This window comes from Papilio machaon, chromosome Z, assembly GCF_912999745.1.
Source record: "Papilio machaon chromosome Z, ilPapMach1.1, whole genome shotgun sequence".
NCBI classification, from domain to species: domain Eukaryota; kingdom Metazoa; phylum Arthropoda; class Insecta; order Lepidoptera; family Papilionidae; genus Papilio; species Papilio machaon.
The window spans coordinates 6,654,117-6,677,081 of NC_060016.1; the positions used below are offsets into that span (position 1 = coordinate 6,654,117).

Genomic DNA, 22,965 nt, shown 5'->3' on the forward strand with positions numbered 1-22,965 from the left:
CACTTTTACACTATAATGTGTTGTAATATAATGTTAAACATTTTAAGAGAGTAAGAAAAATTATTAATTCCTATAAGTTGTTTTAAGTTACATATCGACGGAAGAAAGCGATTTTGTCGTATCTCAAAATATCTAGTTTTACACCAGAGCCAAAAAAAACTATTTCAAAAAATCATAACTCCTAAATTAAAAAAGATAGGAAGTTGAACTTTGGAACATATTATTTCTATGAATCTAAATGTTATTTGATACCGTTAATTGGAATATCTTAAACTTACTACTTCATTGATTTTTTACTAGTTACAGCAATTGATGTTAACTTATTTGGGCCAATTTTCGAGATACGACATTTCCGCTTTCTGCCGTCGATATGTTATATATTATTTTGATTAATTATCATATATCAATCTATATTAGATTGACTTTCAATAAAGAGTCTTCGATGATTCTTAAAATACAACATAAAGCAGAGGTATTGTTAAGTTTCCGAGAACAGATATTGCGTGGTATCTGATGCTTTTATGCGAGTATAAAGGCATCGGAGAAAATATATTATTGGAAAACTTGCTGGCGTGAACCATGTATTGTAGCAATGCCTCTGAGACTTACAAGCTACTTAAATATTGACTTGGTCACTGTCCCAATCGTTTTATCATACCGAGGCAAATAAAAAAAAGTTTTATTTTATTTTTAAAGTTAGTTAAAAAGTGAATTGTTTTTTCACACATGATGTTATGTTGGGAAATTTACCCTATTTGGACGTTTTGTGCCTTACAATCTATTATTATTTTCAAATTAGCTCCGTAAATTAAGTAAAATGACATGAAATACATATATATGTAGCGTTTATATATCGATAAGTTCCAATATCTCCATTTGATGGTGAAGCATAAATGCTTTGCCAACTCAATGAGACGAAGCATTTATTTCGCAAGCGCTTTTAGAACCCGTGTCAGTAAGTTGTGTTACGTAAACATGCGTTTTGTTTATTAGTTTAATGGCTGTGTTGAAGAGGACATACATCTTCGGGCTAGTTACTTACATCATTTCACTGTATCTGTTGATACTCGATATATTGTTCGGTTTTATTTCTCTCTTTAAATATCAAATCAATATGTAATAGATTATATATAGGTCTGTAAGAATAGGTAAGATTGAGCAGTCCGTATAAATAAAAAGCAGATGTTAATTTCCAGAATCTTTCCCATTTTATATTGGATATTATTTACATCATAACCTGTGATTCATTTTTAAAAGTTGTATATTCATTTCAAAACAAATTTTACTGATAATTCGCGAAAGTTAGAAGTTTTTTGATATAATTACTGAGCTAGAAATTACATGTGTATATACAAGATATTAAAACAGTAAGACTGTTATGTAATATATTTATTAACATTGAAATTCAAATAGATTTGTTTTATTTCTTGTGTAAAAAAAATTCAGGTTGCGTGGCAGTGTAAAGATCAGAAATTTGAATTGTATGTAAATACAGTCAAAATCTGTTATAACGACATCGAAGGGACTACTCATATTGAGTCGTAAAAACCGATAGTTGTAACAACCGGTGACAGGTATTAATAGGAAAGATATGTAATAACATTCAGCCAGGACCTTTGATTTTGGTCAATTTAACCGGTATGTTGTTCTAAACGATGTCGCTATAAACGGTTTTGACTGTATTTAATTAAAAACGTACATGTTGTAATAACCTTTTTCTTAACTCCAGTATCATGAATAGTATAGCGTGTACATACCAAGTACTGTCGTAATTATAATAAAAAAACCTTATGAAAATTGACGTTATTAAAAATGGGCAGTTGTCCAACATGTAATCGGGCAAAACAAGCAGGCTTGCTGGTTGAACTCTCCAGTCCGGGCTTACAACCGCCTTCCATACTACCGGGACAGTTCAAGAGATCTTCAAAATAGTCGAAAGTCAAACCACACGCCGCGGCACTGACACACCGTTGGCTTTTTTCCAAACTTTCTAATTGAACCCCCTCATACCTGCCACCCTTTACTTCTTTACATGTGCTTATTAAAACGGGTTAAAATAAAGTTATATTCGGTGGAATCAAATAAGTTATTATTTTTCAAAATAATTTTAATTAATTCCAGAAATTGTCAATAAACAACGTAATTCACGCAAAAGGGTATGTTATTGCTGGGTTTTATTTAGTCTTAATTTAATTCCACATACATGCTCGTTGACTAGGGCACCGAGTCTCTATATAAAACCTTTCTTTAAAATGTCATACCCATTGTAAAAAAAGTATATTGAAGGTCAAATTTTTTATAGTTTTAATTATTACCTCTAACTGGTGGAAACGCTTATCAAGTCACAACGATATTATCAGCGGCGTTAGTTCCTCATTTAAATAGAATCTCGCGTTGAGTCGCAGTCTTGCTTTGCAAAGGATTGTTTAAAATATTACGCGGAGAATTTCTGACACCACCTGATTCATCTGTCACTTACATTTCTACCTTTGTCTTGAGAATACAATACCGAACATGCTTTCCTTTCATTTTCTAAGATCCTCCTTAAAAGTTTTGTGTACTTTCAAAATACAAAACAGATTTTTATTACCATTTTAACAAGGTTAAGTTTCTTTTTCCGTGGCTTAGGAATTGTAAAAAATTAAAATACGAACATTACATTATTATTACAACGTAAGAAGGTTTAAAATGCAACACATTAGTACAGGGAGATAAGACTAAATGTTTAATTTACGTGAAGTTTTAACAACTTTGTATTTACTTGGTGAGTACAAATTACGAGGGATTCAGAATTCATCTCCAGCGGTTTAACTGAACCGAATCGTAAATTTATATTCTCGTGATATTAGTATTGGATCGGCCGCAAAACCACAAACCCAATCAATAAAGACCAGTCTTACAGACAAAATCATTAAAATTATTATATTTGTTGCAATGTAAAGAGATCAGATTAGATAGATATTTAGCAATAGAGCATTACAATTTCCTTTTTCTATTAACTTTTACATCTATTTTTATAGTTAAGTCTTTACAAATAAGCAACTTGTTCGAATAAATGAAGCAAATTACAAATAAGTATTAATTACGACAAAATAAATAATAATAAAAGTGTATACTAATTGGACGCACTGGGCGCAGTTGATTACTACGTCGCGTCGTAGCAAACGACGCTTTATTTCATCCACATTTACTAATGATTTCCGTTTCATCCATTAAGTTGCACTGTAAACAAATGTGTTTTATTTTTCACTTCTACGTAAGGGATATTTTTCAAATTTAAAAACATTCGTAATGTCAAAGTAAATTTTACTTATGTTTTCTCTATACGCAAGGCCATCCGTTTACCTACTCTATATCATTGACTAGTGTATTCTGTGTATAATTTTGGTTCAATTTTATATAAGCTAAAATTTACTTAGCAATGTTATATATTTTTTATCTCAATGTTATATGTTATTGTGTATATTTTATGTAGTTGATAAGGTCCCATTGATCATTGACTCTTAAATTATACATTATACAAAGATTGTCCTTACAATATGTGCAAACTAAATTTTTTAAATTAAAGAGTTTAATAAGATTTCTTTGCTCGTCTGTTAAAAATGACTTCATAATAAAATAAGAATTTTATCATTCATTTTCATATGAACATTTTTACTGAAAGTAGTTTAATAAAAAGGACCGAGAACGTTTTAAAGATGTTATTTATAGTCATTGTCAATATTTGTTGCAAAGTGCTCTTGCCAATTAATTAGCCAGTTTTCCAGTAGAAATCCATTACCAAAGCACTAAGGGTGCGCGGGGGCGTTAGAGTACACAGCGTGGGTTTGTTCGCTTTATTGCTCCCACTCACAAATTATTTTTAGTGTTTCCCAGAAAGTAATCAGCAAAATCAATAAAATTAAATTGAAGCTGATCGTTCTTTTCACAACAAATATGTTTTATATGGGATTGTAAGATATTTTAAATTATTTCCAGCCTTTCATAGCTCGAGTAATATGTTAGGTAGCTTTACGGCCTTTCTTTAATGTGTCACTTATCTAGTTAATGTGATTTTGTCTAAATCTAGACCATGAGATCCCTGTTAAAACTACCATTTTTAATGTATGTTTAATTTTGTCGTATAAAATGTTTACATATTGAAATATTTATATTTTAAGTCGTAACAAGTATAATTTAAATTTTTAGGTAAAAATTAAATTCACTGAAATCTCTAGTCTGCGCCGAATTTCCAAGTACGATAGGCAGATACGCCTTTGCTATTATTAGCTCATATAAGTTGGATCAATAAGTGCTTAAAAATTTAACGTTTGTCGTCTGCGCGTTTCTTGGTATTTATATTTATACGAAAGCTTCTGTTTTGTTATCATTTATTACAGTTAGTGCCACATTCATAAAAGTTAGTTTTCAAATCATTTATTTTTAATAAATTATATAAAAACATGTTGGACAATAGACAACAAAATTACGATTTATTACAATTAAAACAAAGATTCACTTCGAAATTCAATAAAAAAGAGGTTAAACATTGATTGTATATAAAAGGGTTTTATGGTCTGTGGCCGACAGCTTTTTTCACTGTTGTTGCTGGATAAGGGGTTTTGTAATACGATGAGTGTCATCCGCCACGGCCGTTCGCAGGTAACTAGCTGCCCTCACCCTATGCTTCCGTTATATTAGTTTTAATTTCACATTATCATTCAATTTGAATTATAACAAAAAACCAATACAACTTTTGGGTAAATATTTACTGTTCTTAACGAAACTTCTTCTCAGAATGATTTTCTTCTTCTTCTTGTAATGATATGTGTGAAGTCAACCAACCACTATTGGTCAGCGAGGTTGACTATGGCCTAGTCACCCCTAACTTGGGGTAGGCTCCGAGCCCCTCAGTGGGGACGTATAGTGAGCTGATGATGAAAGAAACTGAGAAAATAATACGTTTTTATGGATGTTTTGACCAGCGATGCGACGCTCCAAGTAATTGTGACTAAATTAGATATATCCATTTGCAAGCGGTTCCTTTAATTATGTTTGTTTGTAAATCGAGCATAAAATATCGACAATAATTTGACGCAAATTAATTATATGAATCAACCAGCTATAGGCATGAAAGAATAATATTATTAATGTCAATGTAAGTTACATTTATAATAGTGCCTATTGACGTGAATGATGACAAGAAATTGATTTGTCAGTATAAGCAGGTTATTAATAAAATAATGCTGACATGGAGTCTTACGGAAGTATGTTAGGAGTTACTCAGAATTTGCCGTGGTAAGGGAACATAGTGACATAAAAATACTTTTATGAACATAAAAATCGGCGTAATAAAGATAACGTAGAAATAAATTATCATAAGAATGGATGAAAATGCAACATTACTCCGACCTATATGCAAATAGGTTATTTGTTAAGAATAACGGCTCGATATTTAATAGGCCACTGCTCGTGGTTGCAGATCTCCCTTGGTGAATGTAACCCAATTTAACCACGGTTGAGAGCATCCCATATAACCTGTACGTGATCTTTCGAAGGTATTCGTTTTTTATTTAATATAACTATTGAACCCAATTTTATTTTGTAAAAAATGTTCAATAATTTTCTAATATCATTAGAATTAAATATCAGAAAGATCAAAAATGTGGATCATAAATTTCATAGAAAAATTCGAAAATAATTCTGAAAAACTGAAATAAATTTCTTAGCCACGGCTATTGATTGGTTAATAGGCTAACTACAAAATGGTTAACTAAACTTTTTAAAAATGTTCTGTTAGAAATACTTTTTAATGCTTGAGTTTGTTGAGTTTGCTTGTTTTTAACATATGAGTTGTCTTTAATCTCTGCCTTCAAAGAAACTTATGTATTTTCATCAAGGTAAATTAACGAATTCATAATTATTTCATTGAATAAATTATCGTCTAACGACATCACTTCTCCGTTGTTATTTAAATATTCATACAATAAACATACACAGTGTCTAATAACGATGTTCAGTGAAACATTATCCGTCTACTTGAAGTTCATTGTTCTGAATTGCTCAGTGACATATTAATTTATTTTTATTCCAGATGAGTAACCACAATTTAAATGATTCATTACGTATTTGAGAATTTTTACTGAGACATGAAGGTGTAAATACGATCTTTATTGCCTGATTGACGGGTAAACTGGAGGTTAAGGATTTTCTGTATGCTAGCATTAAATATGTGGTTTTTTGTCTGTTCCGTTGTGGCTGCCTGTAGCCCAAACGGATTAACAGACTTTGAAGTGTTATGTGTCTTTCTATTCCTTTTCTTTTCTAGAGTGTTAACGTAATTAGTATTTTTTAATTAAATACTAGAGCCATCTAAAAAGTTCATCGCTTGCATTGCAACTGATATTGACAAACGTGATGTTTACGTAGTTACGAAGTATTTACGTAGATTGAACCTTGACGCCGTATCCGAGGCAACGGTGGAGCGAATAAATTTAAATCTGCAATAATGTACTCGGTATTACTATTGTTTGGTCAACAGACGCAAAATAAAAGTAGTTTCAAATCGATTGCAAGCAAACGTATTTGGGGAGCTGTAGGGAGAAGAAAGTTGTAGATAATCACTGTACTATTCCACAATCATTACATTTTTGTGCTTTACTATACTAAGAAACTATTTGTCTTTAGATTTGGGACTTTTTGCATAGTAATTTAAATTTATTTCTAAATATATATATCGTTAAAATCTTATTTTGTATTAAAAACAATTTATTCCATTTTTGTATTTCTAACGCCATCGTCAACGTCATATGTATAATATCCCAAGTTAATAATCAATACATTAAAGGTATGTACTTTTAAATTACATTTTAAAAATTATGACAGGATAGAAAACTTTGTCGTTGCTACGTGTTTTTTAAGATAAATCTTCTATATATATAAAAGAAAGTCGTGTTAGTTACACTATTTATAACTCAAGAACGGCTGAATCGATTTGACTGAAAATTGGTGGGCAGGTGGCTTAGAACCAGGAAACGGACATAGGATAATTTTTACCCCGTTTTCTATTTTTTTTATTCCTCGCGGACGGAGTCGCGGGTAAAAGCTAGTAAATAAATAAATAATTGCTTTCTTGATGAAAGATAAAAATTGAGAATTTGCTTTTCTACAATTATTTGAACAGTAGAAGTTACGACTGATTCTTGAAAATGAATGGTTACAAAAATTACATTGAACCATTGTTTTATTTCTATTAAATTTGTACTCATTTTATTAGCTTATTATAACATTTTCTATCACCGTGTAATTTCGGTTCTTACTGCGAGTCGCTGTGACAAATCAGGTTTCGTAAATAGTTTGATGTAGGGATCTGGAGCTAGTGATATTAATCTAAGCGATGACGGGAAGCAGATCATTGTACCGGGTGATGCGATTGGGAGTCGAGTTGCCTAGTGTCGCTGTCGCCGGGCACCCGTCGCCCTCTCCTCGCCCTCCTCGCCAGACACCCGCCGTCTGCCCTCCCTCCCTTACCCCGCCCGGCTGCCCGGGCAACTGCACCGCCCGCCGCAGGGCGATGCCGTTTGATTAACCTTAGCTTTCAGATACCTACCTTGCACGCCTGGCAAATTATCGGCCGAAACCCCATTCCAATTTTGAGCTCGACGTCCATTCATTCGACAGTTTAATTACAGATTTCATTTTCAAACAGAAAATGGACATGGCTTCGTTATCGCAGCTTATGTTAATATCCCAATATCAAATCAATACTTTTCATGTATACATGACAACACATGACATGAAAAATATTGATTTGATGTTATTTTCTATAATTTTTTACTAATCGGTTGATTCAATGCCTAATGTTTATGTGGTCTGAACGAGGATGTGACACACTTTTAATGTGTTTGTGAATATAATTAATATCTCTACCCCCTCTCGTTATCATTAACACAAACGTCATATATTAACACAATTAATTCTTTCACTAATTTAGTATTTTAAAAATAACGAGACAAAATATTTTTCAAAGCCGCGCCGATTGATAGAGGCAAAAAAGTTAAGCATAATTAACATATTTATAACTCGATGCTCAATTTCGTATATTTTTATCGATTCCTATAAATATTGTACGTCTGTGAAGTGAATGAACGGAGCCGTAACTTATCCCAGACAATTGCTTGCTGCAGACTCGCGAATTCTTCGTATATTATTTAGATGCTACTTCTACTGTACAGATTTCGTGTCTAGACTCATTCACTATTTTTAGATACTCTCAAAGTTTTAAACGCAAAAAGTGAGATTATTTTCAGAAGCTTTATGAATCTGAACATTCCTTAACATATGGAATTTAAATTGAAACTCACTTCACAGAAAGTGGAGCTGTACGTTTTCCGTATACCGTTTTTAATTTCCGAAATATGCGAAACTGTGCAGCACATTGTATACACGAGTTGATGAGAATTATTTTGTTTAACAACTATGTAACAAACGCCAGTTTTTGTTTTTTTTGAATTGAAAACAGTGGGCACATCAAGAATATTTGCGACAAGCGCCATCGTATCGCCATCGTCAATTATGTTAAAATTACAATGAGGTTTCTTATGTACTTTACACCCAAAAGGAGCGCTGCACAAATTTAAATACAAAATTTTGTCGATGACGATACGATAGCTCTTGTCACAAATATTCTTGCTAGGCCCATGGGCACGATTAGCAATTGACGTGTTTCACCGTTGGTTTCAGAGACCAAAATCTATGTATAAAACATATCGTCATCCCTGTCAAAACAGACGTAACAATACAAAACAGAAATAATATGTTTTAAACGGGGATTGTGGTCTTAGAAACCCACGATTACGATTAATACCCGTTAGTTAAACAATTTGACAATGCAATTTTTTATGATATCACCTAGATACTTACTAAGTAGTGGACATTGTCTTTATCCCTGTTGTTTCCATCTAATTTCGCCTTTTCATTTATGCGATCAGTTTACTTTATCTCTTACCGACTCACAATATTTATTAAAAAAAATATAGCGGGCATTTACAGTGCAACCTCGATATAACAAATCGGAGGAGAACAAGAAAATATTCGTAATATCAATTAATTCGTTGAACTGATGTTTGTTATGTTGAGGTTAGATTGGTCTAAAATTCGTTATAAAGAGGTAAAAGACACACATTTCTCTACGTCTTTGAACTCGCATGATTTTAATCTTTTACTGTTTACATTCAAACCACTTTCTTCTGAAAACTTATCTTTAAATTTTAAAATTGTAGCCAATGTACTTGCGGGAATCCCGAACTTATTAGCTATGTCTAATTTTTTCGTCATGGGATTTTGGTCAACATAATTAATGATGTTTCGCTTTTCTGCGACCGATAAGGAACACCTTTTACGTTTCTGAGCCATTTTAACTTAAATCTTTAACAATAGTGACGAGCAGAGGTGTTTACATTACTTTCCATCAAAACAACAATGATTACTGTACAAACAAAAGCATGTCGAAACATGTCGAGACATGAATCACATTATAAGATTAAGAGTTATATTATTGGTGGAAACTTTATATAAAGGTTTTGGGTTGGCAAAATTCGTTAATTAGAGGTATGAATACTTTTTCTTGATAGTTGAAAATTCATTATAAAGAGGTTGTACGCAAAGAATGTTCGCAATGTAAAGGTATATTTTATATTGACTCTTATGGACAATTCAAGGGGATTACGAAAAATTTGTTAAATCGAGGAAGTCGTTATATTGAGGTACGTTATATTAAGGTTGCACTGTATTATTTATCTTTTGTATTTATTTATCGGACAACTAACAGCTAATGAAATTTTGACATGAACATAAACTTAAGTCTAATTGCTCTAAGAGTATTCAGATTTTGACACTCAATCCTAGTATAGTATAATGGAATAATTAATACAACATTTACTAGATAATCATATGTTTATTTTTAAATAGATATTTTGAAATAGAGATTATTAATAAAATCATTATAAGAAAAAAACACGTTTTTATTAATTAGTAGAGGGTGTTATTTGAGTGACTTGGTCGAAAGGCTCGTCGACATCGTGTACTTTTTTTAAATGTCTGACTAGGCTCGCTCGCGTCTTAAACAATTTGGGACATTTAGTGCAGCGAACACCGTCTACAGAATGCTTGTGTAGCACGTGACTTTGTAGAGCCGGTACGGAGTTGAACACCCGCTCGCACCAGCCGCATGTTGTCGCACCAGGAGGATGAATTGCAGCCGTGTGATTTGCCAACGCGCGCGCACTCGTAAATGTTCTTCTGCATATATTACAATAACCATTACTTTGTTCCGAGTGTTTGTACTTGATATGGTTTTTAAGGGCTAAACGCGAGTTAAAAATCTTCCCGCAAAAGTCGCATGGCACGTCAGCGTTCCTGCAGCACGTGCCATGTTGCTGCAGCATTTCAATTGAAGGAAATGTTCTATAACAGGCTTTGCAACGGTGCTGGTATCGATGCATATATCGCATATGCTTTTGTAGACTTAACAGCGATGAATACTTTTTATTGCACGAAATACACTCAAATTCCACAGGGATATCAGGATGTTTAAGGCCGTAATGCATTTTCAATGTATGAGCGTTTTTATAATATTTACCACATTGAGGACAAGGCTCACCGCCACTATCAGTAGTTTCTTCATTTTCACCTTTTAAAATGTCGTGAAGCACTGCGGTTGAAGTTTGAAGATGTTCATTTATAATGTCTGAATCTAGACGAACCACATCGACCTCTATGTTAACTTCACTTAAATCCATGGCCGTTAAAAATAATAATTACGAAAAGTTTATTTACGAATTATAATTTTTGTCAATACGCGGCTTTCTTTCGAAATGTCAAACGATGTCTGTGAAAAAAAACTATTTTTTTTTATTCAGTCAAGAATCTTTTTCGTTTAATTTTCTTACTGGCCAGGTTTATTTTTTTATTTTCGTTGTCAATTTATGCCAGAAATTATTTTAACTTATCTTATTTTTTTCAGTGTTATATCTTTAATGGTTTTTTGGTTAATCCTTTTCAAATTTATTTTATTTTATTAGTGGCCAGGATTATTTTTTAATACGCGACTAATTTTATTTTATTAGTGGCCAGGATTATTTTTTAATACGCGACTAATGTATACTAACGTAATGGCATTACACCGCATTTGGTGAAATATTAAAATACTGTAATTCCTACTTTTTTATTTTTGTTAAGGTAATTTTTTAAATTTATAATGAAATTGTGTTTTATACGGCGCAGTTGTCTTAAATGATTTATGTTAATAATTGTACATAGTTGGAGCTAGTGACTCCGAGATGCTCCAATAGCAACAGGAATTATAACACTGTTGTTTTGTTAGAACATTCAGAATAAATAATAAAAAAAGTAAATTAACATTTTCTTACACTTTGAAATAAGTGTAGTTTGGTCTTTAGACGTTTCAATTATCTTTAATTTTCACTATAAATAATCGGATTTAGGACAGTAATAGACTCGAATGATATAATATTTCTAATAATACAGAGAAGTTTCATATTTATTAAGATTAGCTAACATTTTACATCTTTTTAATCTATGGTATTACCATTTTGTTTTATGATATAAGAAGAAGGTATCTACAATTATGTACCTCACAACATGGTTATATAACTGACTATATCAATTTTAAAATATAATTTTTCATGCATTGACTTGCATATCAATTTGTGCAGCTGACAATGTAGAACCATGTCCTTCGCGAGAAGGCTTCCATGTTTATACTTAGGTTTCGTTCGATAGCTATGTGACTAATGAGACGGGCGTCGTCGGTGCGGGATAAGTTCCTGCCGCGACAATTACAACAGAGGCCATGTTCACTGAGAGCCTGTCGGTAAAATGTGGTTGCGGGTGTGTCATGCCGCCATCTTAACAACTTAATGTGAGAACAAAAGCAAACAAAGATAAACTTGCATTGTTTCTACTCCGCCGTTTGTTATTTCGAGATAGTTAACTATTGACAAGTTTAAACGTCATTCTATTGTAGCCCAGCCCTATTGATATTAATTATATTTTAAAACGATTAGTAATTATTACTAGGAAATTACTTATTATTATTTTTTTTATATTATATGGTGATTAAACTTGTAAACAACTTTGGAACCGATCTGTTATTCGCGAATACTAACCTTTTATAAATAAATCGCTTATAACACTGTATTTATTAGACGATGCTTTTTACAATTCCGGCGCGAAAAACGTTCGGTTCTGAAAATAAGCAATATTTTGGGTGTCGTCGGTGTACATGTGAGCGTGTGTGCGTGTGGTCACATGTGTGGTTTCTTTATCGCGTCGCAGTGAGGTCGGCCGCGGCGCTCCGCTCGCCGCCGGGAAGGACCAACAGGCGACTCACACGGAACGAGAGTCGTTACCACTCGGGTGAGTCATACCATTATAAAGAACCTATCGCTCTCTACTCTCTATGCCCTCTGTAGCCATCATTCGTGTTTATGGCACAACACGTGAGTTTATCTTTTTGTCTTTGGTGCAAGTACGGTATTAGAAGGGTTTTGTATTTATCAATCGTTGTTCATTAATAAATTACTATAGTAGGCTCCTCTGAATACATAAGTCTGTGTAACTTTCCATTTTTTATTGACATTTCACGATACCCTTGCTCGTTCGTCAGTTAATGTATGTGTCACGTCACCAATCCATTCGATATAAGAACTTTTTGGGTAAACCTTGTAGCTTACAGCGTTTATATCTTATTCATCTTTTGTAACATCTACCCATATATTAATCACTACCATTGTATATATAAATGATATAAATTACAAAACGAATTCACGACTCAGATTACACTTATGAAATAAAATATAAATTCAAAATTTAAAGTGCTCCATGACACAGTCTAAGAATTAAATTAGCTTCCCACTTATGTGGACACAAATATTATACAGTAAATTGTCTCCATAAGAGCTATAATTTGATAAAGCATATTCGATGTTGCTATGTTAAGTTCTTATTCATTCTCCGAAATAGGTAGGAAATAAACATCCACGAATATATAACATATAGAAATGCATTGAAATATGAATTGAGGAAAAGTGTTCCGCTGTTATAACTTCTATAATAGGATTACGTGGATTTATATTTAGGTATTTATATACTATTTGTCTGCGCAGCTTCCTATAAGAGACATGAAAAATGAGACTGCTGCTGCAGTCTGTTCTAAGCCTTCTTAAATTCTTTAACTATTTACAAACAATGTTAGTAGCTACTTATTCACCTTTTAAACAACTAAATGTGGTATATAACGAATTTATAGGGTGTAAATACTACAATTTGTATTTCATGAGACGGATACTTTAAGCTGACCTTCCTTTTAAGCCTTCAAAATTAATCCAGTTAATTACATCATTGACCGCATTAATCTTGAATAATTATGATCGAAACAAAATAAAATGCTGATAAAATGATTTAATCAAGCAATTATTGTTTTAACTTTTATGTTATGACTTACTTTCGCTCGCGACTCCGTCCGCGCGGAATTAACAGTAAGTATCCTATGTGTTCTTTTAGATTATGTTCTACATCTGTGCTAAATTTCATCAAGATCCGATGGGTCGTTCTGGAGATACCTTCTAACAAACATCCATTCATCCATCTAACATTTTGCATTTATCATATTAGTAAAAATTCAGTCGAATTGATAACCTCCTTCTTTTTGAAGTCGGCTAAAAAGTAGCAGCGCATAATACAAAAATAATATACTAAAATTGTATATTGCTTAATTAATCTTCATATATTAACAAAGTGATAGTATCGTTTTATCAGTAAGGTTCAACATTAATTCAATTATGCAAATAAGTTATGTTTAATGACACGTTTGAATGTGCCTGTATAACGTGATCGCGTTAACAACTTTCTTGTATAAATAACAATATCGAACAATTAAGTTTGATGTAACTAGCATTGTTTTGACGTATTATTATTAGGCTTACGCCTCAGCCAACACTTGGCGTTGTCAGCTATCGCGGGACGAACGCTTTTAAATCACTATTCCGTTCACCCAGCGCTCAAAAGTTAACACTGCGCGATGAAACAAAGTGTGTTCTAAAAGTGCTGCCGTATGAACACGTAAATGGAAATATTTTTTTTCTAACTGAACGCTTTTTTTTAACACGCGATAAACAAAGCGCCCGTGCGAATAAGGGCTAAGTCTATTAGTTATTTGACGTATTATCTACAACTTGCTATGCTACATCACCATCTCTCTGCCCTTTTCTACACACATATCTAAACTCTGACATATCTAAGTTTTGAAACATTTGTGTATCAATGTACAAATGTTATTTTGGAGATGAGATCTACAACGTTGTTTGGGCATTCAACTGCAAATGCTACATTTACATAGCTGTCCGTTTGTGGAGCATTTGGTGCGAATCGTTATATCAATAGGAAGCTCGGGACATTCAATAAAACCGTTTGCTGTTGTATCAAAGGACTATCATTAATGCAACGCTTATAACACGAATAGGTACAGACGTCACAGTTAACGACAGAATACATGTCAGTATCTGCCGGTCCCATATGCATTATATTCGGGACGTGAAATTAGTGATTGAATATTATAATCCGCTTACCTAAGTAACAGCTCAACTGTAATGGTCTATTAAGCTTAAAATTAATAATGTACATGTTGCTTTCCGTGACTTTACTAGCAAAGTAATTAAACGGAATTAAAAGGAGATTTATTTCCTCGTAAATATTGGTGCAAGCCTCCTATTTCCTAAGTAATCTCCGTGTCGTTTCTGCTACTGTAATGAACGTAGACAGGTAATATGTTTCTTAACACAAACTCATCAATAATGCAAAATATAACAATGATAATAAAGAATCTGATTTTAAACTAGCGACTTCGTGTGCGCCAAATTAATAAAATATTTAATTTGTAGTCTATGCGTTCTACATCTATGCCAAATTTCAGCCAGTCAGGTAACTCACAATTTTGAATTAAACTGCTTTCTTTGTTACGACAGAAAAATCGTCGACTAGCTCTTGTCTACATACTGTTTTTTTTGCCCCCATGATAATGAAATATCAGTTTTAAATCTTACGATCTTCAGTTTTAACTAATCTTTTTTTTAAACAATTAAATAGAAAGACGGACTGTTTCAAAAACAGTTTTATACAAAAATAAATTGATCCGTTTTACCATAAACTTGTAGTTGATTTAAATTAAAACGAAATTTGCTTTACTTATAGTTTCCAAATGCACTGTGTCACAATCGAATGCATCTAATTTGCAACCTAGAGGTATAATGCTAGTAGTGATTTCGTAACTTAAGACATGTTTATTATTCAGACATTCTAACGCTTGATTAGGCAAAGGAATTAAATCCTTTATTGAAATAGCAACACTGCTTACAATAATTTAAAATCTATTAAGTTTTCATTAACCTTCACAAATACTTTTAAAATATTAAATATAACATAGGAATACCCTAAGATATGTCTTTAAAACTATATCTAAAGGGGTTATTTTTTACGTATCAAGCACTAGAAGGACTACTAATCTTTTTGAATACTCTGTCTAAATACGAACATATTGGACATTTTAAAATTTTTGATATTTGATGTTTTATCAGCGTCAAAAACTGTTCTATATTCTATAGGTATCTTAGTTCTCTGTGCAAATGCTAATGATCATGTTTAACAACTGCCTGCTGTAACCGGCATAACTTGTTTAATTTCGATTGAATGTTTGTGTTTCTCTTAATTACTACAAAAGTGTAAAGTTTTGCATACATTTGGCACTCCATTACACATAGTACAGAAGTTCGTAATAGATGATATTAACTACAGAATTTAAGTTTGATTGGCCATAGACCTTAAAACAATTCTACGTATGAACTATGTAGTAAAAATCAATTTGTAACTTGCCAATTTTAGCTTCAAACATTTGCCTAAACAAACGGGTGTTGATTAATCGGAATGTCGATCTGTCCAACGGGAAACATCCATACAAGATTTTCTTGTAACATAACAGTTCGTCAATTTTTACTCACAGCTACTAAAAATCGCGTGATGCCTTTTATATGTAATCCACATTCGTTTTTGCTCCTTGTGACAGATATTAACAATGGATTATACGCCAACTGACGCACGACTACGTTACTCTAATTTAGTCTTTTGAAAATTTTTCTAGTTCATACATTTCAATTAGAATAAATTAAGCCTTTGTCTCCTAAAAGCGTGTAATTATCATTTTCGCTTATATGGGTCGGTTTTTAAATGAATGAAGATTTCGAATTTTAAATGCACATGGAGTGTTTGATGAAAAAGATGCAATGCGACACAAAAGCTTTAAACCCGGCAGCTATATTATTTGAGTACCAGATTTTAGTTCTATTCTTAATATATGTCAATAGATTAGCAACGATATCTTTTTAAGTAGTAATCATTCACATTCATTATACGTACCAATTTACGCCACAATACGAACCAAAGCGTAATCTATGTCTTGCTAGTAGCGTATAGACCGATGAGGATATCTGAACCAGTGGGCACAGGTCAATATAAATTATGTCAGCTCACAAGCGCCCTCAAAAAAGTGTCTCGAGATCCTTTACGTACTGTGGCTGTCATATAATTTTTTTTTCTATGGCAATGAAGATTTTACATACATTTCGACAGAACGAACCTGTAAAGCAGCGCCTTTCTCACTGGCTCATTGAATATACTAGGCAACAATTTTGGCATGTGAAGTGGTATTTTTGTTTACTACTGACGTTTGATGGTTATTTGAATCTCTTTGTTTGAAAGCTGGTAAATACACTACACTTGCAATCAAAGTTGTCGCGGGGCTTCCTATGCTCGTGGAGCCATCATTGCAACATGACACACTTTCTTAAGTGTTGAATTGACACAAGTGGCTGTGATTGGAGAGTCCGTGTATTTGTACAATTGTACACGTGACTAACTTCATACCAGTTTGAATTGCTACGGTATAACATTTGTTTCCTTTTCTGATCCTAAATGGAGATAATGTCATAATTATTACAAGTTTAAATAACGATATAATGGGTTTACTTGAGTCAAAATGAATAGAAACATATCGGAGATATTCTTTGTCCAAATTATATATAATAAAATATTAAGTAGGAAAACAAATAGAAGTTTAGCTTAACTTAGAAATTCTTTGATATCAGTTTTTCGACTATGCAAACGAAGTTGCGAGCATCAACTATTCTGTACGTATGTTATTTTTCCTTTTTTAATCCAGCAACTCGAATCTCCCTGATTGAACGGAGATTTCTTTTTGCTTCGCTCGGAAGTTGCCAGCTTCGTACGGGTATTGCAATACCTCATATCGTGATGTTGATTCAATATTTATAAACCGTCCTTGACTTACTTATTGGATAGGAATACTTTGCAAAGTTTCTGTTTACCGTACTGTGCTCTGTATTTGGCGTACGTCACAAAACGTGAAACAAGTTATTTCGTGGCCTTATTACCTTTTCGAATAAAAAAAAATCACAAAAGTAAAAAGTCATATTGCGGAACGTGTTTTGAAAACGAATATGTAAGATAAACAGTTCTTAAACAATAACATTACTACTATAAAATAATAATTATTTACTTAGAATAAATTACTATATCTACAGTTTTGTTTGTTATTTTGAAACACTTTAGAGATAGTCGCTATCTTATTCTGAGTAGATCTATCGAAAACATGTAAAATAAACAACAAATCTTTTCATTTTGTAAACACAATTTATGAGATAGTAGAACTATCTGTAGTTCTGGTAGAAATTGCCATTTTCAATTTATTCGGTCGGTCGACGACGATCTGAACCATTGTACAGAGCTTCTTATCTTTAACTGTCTGAATAGAATTTAAATCATCTTCAGCCTTTACTTCCCCATCTTGAAATGAATTATCCTGATTCCTTAGACTTATGGAAAATGTTGGATAGTATTAAGTATGTCGGATTTATACTTTATTAGGTACAATACTTTAAATTATTATAAAACCTTAGTAATCTACCGATAATAATAAATACCCCAAAGGCCACTAATAAATTCTATAAAATTTAATTTTGCCTTTACTAATTAATACCTATATATTTTTACTTTTCATACATTACTTTTATTAATAAGGTGACGCAAAGGCTATTTTAAGTTTTTATCTTTAATGCGCAACATAAATGTTAGTTTTGTGTATAACATGTTTTATACAAAAGCGAGAACAAGTAAGCCGGCGATTCAACCACTGGGAAGTGGCTCATACGCGGCCTCTAGTGCCACCTAAGTTGAACACCGACTCTCCGCCATTTTCAATTATATTTTCTCGCTCCCTCATCGCTACACGGTAATAAAATTTATGGTGGCTAGTTGCCAGCGCAAGTTGTATCATCATTGTAAGCAAAGTTTCTAGGTGGGGTCCAGGTGGGCACACTGCGCATGGAGAAAATCATCACAGCGTATCTCTGTCTTAGTGTTTCTTTACACCTTGTTGATACCTAAAATTGAGTTGTGCGTAGCGTTTCGTGCAAGCTTCTACCAACGCACAACTTTCCACATGTACAAGTTAAATCAAAAAGAAATTGAGAAATAGATTATTTTAATCTATTATATTATTCACGAAGTGTTTCTACGCCAAGATTTTTAACCGAAATTGCATTGCAATTTTATGTAGTTTTCATTTTAATTGAATAATGTATAAACACATTTTTTTAAGCTAGATGATTTTAAATTAATAAAACAATAAGAAATTTATGTAAACTTCCAAATTAATTATGGTCTCTATTGTTTGATATGACCTCTATTACAAATGTTTTATATTCCAGAAGATATCAATTTAAATATAATTAAATGTTATTGAAAATAAATTCTCATTTTCATAGTCATTATTTAACAATTTCATTGTGGATATCAAAAATCATTTGATAAATAAGGTCAGTGATAACTTCATACAATTAGAAAATTCAGAGGACATTGGTTTAGTATTTACATAACTAAAATGTCATACGGTTATAATAATTTTACTTTAATAAAGGTACATAAAATGAATTAATGCCACTGTACTGTTTATAAAACGAGAAATAAAATGTTCGTTTGTGTAACGAACTTACGGTCGATGAGTACTACTGCACACTCAAATCAAAGGGTGGGTTTTCGCAGTCGAAATATATTTTTAAAATAATATTTTCCAGAACAACTTTACTTTAATGACGGTCGTTACTTTATATCAACACATTATGATGGGAGAGCAAAGGAACGAAAGAATTCTACGTAAGAATTATATGACTACGATTACTCATTAAGTTATATGTAATCTTTAAGGATGGAGATGATCATATCGATGTTAAAAACTTTTAATATTGAATTAGAAATGCTGTAATAATAATTTCATTCAACAAATGGTTGCCACATGTCGTGAAAGTTCAAGAGAAATTAAACGCTTTAAGCACGCAATGTCCCTCCATTGAGAATATAATCATATATGTCATCACAAATTATTTAATGGAACTCATGAATAAAACCATTATTACATATTGCAATAAAAACATTAATAAATATAATAGAAACTACTTTAATTGTGTAAGTATATAACAAGTTCGAACGCTACTTTTATTAATGAGCTAAAAATTGTTGACAGTTGGAAACATACGTTTTATACTACCATATTTAAAACTTCATTTACAACAAAAACTTACACATAAAATAAAATAAAAAATACTTTAAGGAAAGTATATTAAAAGTTTGCCTTATATGTCCTTTATAATAAAAGAATAATAAAATTGGATATCTCCACAGCACACATCCTTATAAAAGCTATCATTTTGTTCTATTGAACAAAACCGGTCTTTAGTAACGTTTAGGAATAAACGTCATTTTATTACAGTCACCAATTAGCTAAAGAAATTGAATTATACACGTGCAAAACCTGTTCCTTGAACACAGTGAAACGACATTCAGAAATACCAATTTTATAGTTCCTCCGGAACAAAAGAATTCTCTGATAAACAATAAATTGGAGTGCTATATTCAAGTGTGTGGCTTATTTGTTCATGTGCAAATATTTTATCTACTAATCTTCTGTACAAATAAATTTATTGTTCGTCCTCTATGTGTTCCTAAACCACTAGAAAGATTATGATGAAGTTTTCATAGTGTATTCTCAGCAAGACCAAACAAGGTTTGTGCCTTTGAAAATTTTAAAAATATACAATAAAACTGTTTCTACTGTTAAACTTTTTGCTTGCACTGTGACGTTTGGTATTTTTATTATTAAAAGAATGGACTGAAACTTTTGTCATTTTTTTGCAAAACTTAGTTCATATAATAGATAAATATAAATGTTGGCATCAAAAATAAATCAGCCGTAAGATGTATGATTGGGATTCATATATTCAGCATTCAAAATGTATTTTTGAATAATGCAACATTTTTTTAAGATAAGTGAACGCGTGGTGCTTAAATTATAATATCTGAACTGATATGATCCAGTTCAATATTGAGATCTGTTTTTTTGTGTTCAATTCTGTGAATTTATTTATGTAGTCATGATGTGGTATATTAACTTGGTGACAAGATTCAAAAATTCGATGAAATAAAAAAAAAACAAAGAAAATACTTTTTTGTAGATATCAACCAATTTTTTTCCACATTTACAATTAATTAATTTGTCGATTCCTCTTTAGGAATCCTCCCTCTTTCGGACGATGAAACGGCAGAATGGATTTTGATGAAATTTGGCACAGATGTAGAACATCATCATCATCTGGAAGAACACATTGACTAATTATTACGTTTTTTTAATGCCGCGTGGATTGAATCGCGGGCGACAGCTAGCAGATTATAAATACGCGATTGATTTTATTTATTTACCAGATATCGACAACCAAAGTACTTTATAGTTAATGGTCCAACTTATTTCGTCATTAACTACGCAAATAAATAAGTAATTGAATCGTTATAGTAAAAATATATTTAAAGAAGTTCCTGTCCGTACAGAAAACCTCTTTTAATCGGTGATCAAGATGTTCGTTACCGTTAACATTTTTAATGTTCAAGCAATAAATGACATTATGAAGAATAGATAGCACGGATCCATCACTTTTTGAGATTTAAAATATTACCCTTACTCTCGTATTCCCTTATTTAGTGTTAGTAATACGAAAAGGATTGATACATTTTCAAGTTAAGACCGTTGAAGTATAATAGTACTCCATTTTTTTATATATTTTATTGATAAAAATTGTGCCTTGGAGAGCCATTTGCATTAATAGAAGTTGCAAAGATTAAACGATTTACGATGAAATTAAAGAGATGTGTGAGAAACAATCAAACTTTTAGTAAGAAATTGGTCATCGTAGTGTCGGAAGCTGAATTAGATTACCTATACTTTTTTTTACATTATTTCAAACAAGCTGTCGTCCGCGACTACGCCCGCGCCGTATTAAAAAAAAACCTTTATTAGTTACAAAGTTCTACATCTATGCCAAATTTCGTCAAGATCCGTTCAGCCGTTCCAGAGATACCTTCAAATAAACATCCACCCATCTAAACTTTCGCATTTATAATATTAGTAAGATTAGCAGACCATCAAATTGGAATTGGTATGTTGTTAGATGGAATAAAAAAAAGAAATAATTGTGAACGAATTCTACGATGCTAATCACAGGGCACTATTGGTTTTTAATAACAGTGTTCAATTTTTATCACAGAATGCGCTTTATTTTACTGCACCATTGAAATTATAGTTTGCTTGTAATTTTGTTACAAATTTTATTGTAATGGTTTTTTAAATGCATGCCAATTAATATAGATTCATTTACTTTATGCTTATTTTAATTGATTAATTTAATGTAAGTTGTTAATTTGTAGTCATTGTTGTCTAAAACATTTTTTTTTCAGTAGTAGACGACATTTTAGTCTGCGATTATCTTAGATTTATGCGACAAAGATTTTTTTATTTACTTAAACAAAAAACTCTGATTTGTTAAGAATCTAGTATTATTTATTTAATGACTGTTAATTTAGATTCTAAATCTTCAAATCGAAATTATCTATTTGTCTATAGTAAACCTTTGAGCATGAGCTTTAGTACGAATAGATAACGCAAATCTTTGACGTATAAATCTAGATTGCAGGCCAAGATTGTTTTTATGCTAATAAATGCGATCTCCTCTTACAGAAGTAAGACAGGAAGCGGTACAACAAGCTCTTGCCGAGATGCAGAATCGGCCCAAACCCTCTTTGCCAATGCCTTCCAAAAGGACCTCGATGATGGCCAAGAGCCCAGACCGAGAGCGTCATGATCTCTGTAAGTGCAAACATAGAAATGTAAAAAGAAACATGTAATAAAGTCATATTGAAGTGTCATTGTCCGATTGACAAGAAGGTAAATTTTCTTCTACGAATTAAAATATTAATTACGTTTGTAGGTTTCTCCACGTTATGTATTTTTTTCCGGTTTGTGAATTAGTGATGAAGTTGGCAATATTGATATAATACAATCTTTGCACACTTAGGTACTTCCATGATTCGGCGATCGATTTTGTGAGATCATTGTTCTCCTCGACATCACAATACAAGTTTTGTTTATAGCATCTAGTTCCGACGAGGACTCGTGCGCGGGCGACAATGAGTTGCCTCCACCACCGGAGATGGGCTCGCCCCCTGCGCGCCGCCCCGCCGCACCTCACCCTCGCGCCCTGCCGCATCCCCTACCGCAACCACACCACCTGCGCGACAAGAAACATGCTCCAAAAGAACGGACAGAGATCGACTTGTCCGAAATTAGTGCTCATCTGCCAGCATGTAAGTATGGTCAAAAAATTAAATTATCCTCACCACAACATACGTAGGTTCGATTATAGTTCTGTCACCATGAGATATACAAGTCTCATCCTAGTAGACGTCCCCGACTGCAGATACAAATAATTTGTGAAAAAATATATATAGAATGAC

General features: G+C 32.4%; 1 protein-coding gene across 5 annotated transcripts in view; it reads left to right on the forward strand.

Moving 5' to 3' along the window:
- The window catches only part of LOC106717231 (disco-interacting protein 2), a 58,343-nt gene that overhangs the window by 19,284 nt on the left and 16,094 nt on the right, over positions 1-22,965 (forward strand). For 4 of the 5 annotated variants that reach the window (XM_014510978.2, XM_014510980.2, XM_014510979.2 and 1 more), the window contains 2 exons: positions 22,190-22,318; positions 22,603-22,815. In XM_014510978.2, coding sequence (XP_014366464.1) covers positions 22,190-22,318; positions 22,603-22,815 — 342 coding nt within the window. Of the gene's footprint in view, positions 1-12,336; positions 12,418-22,189; positions 22,319-22,602; positions 22,816-22,965 lie in introns of all 5 variants that reach the window. The other variant, XM_014510981.2, reaches the window with a different exon arrangement.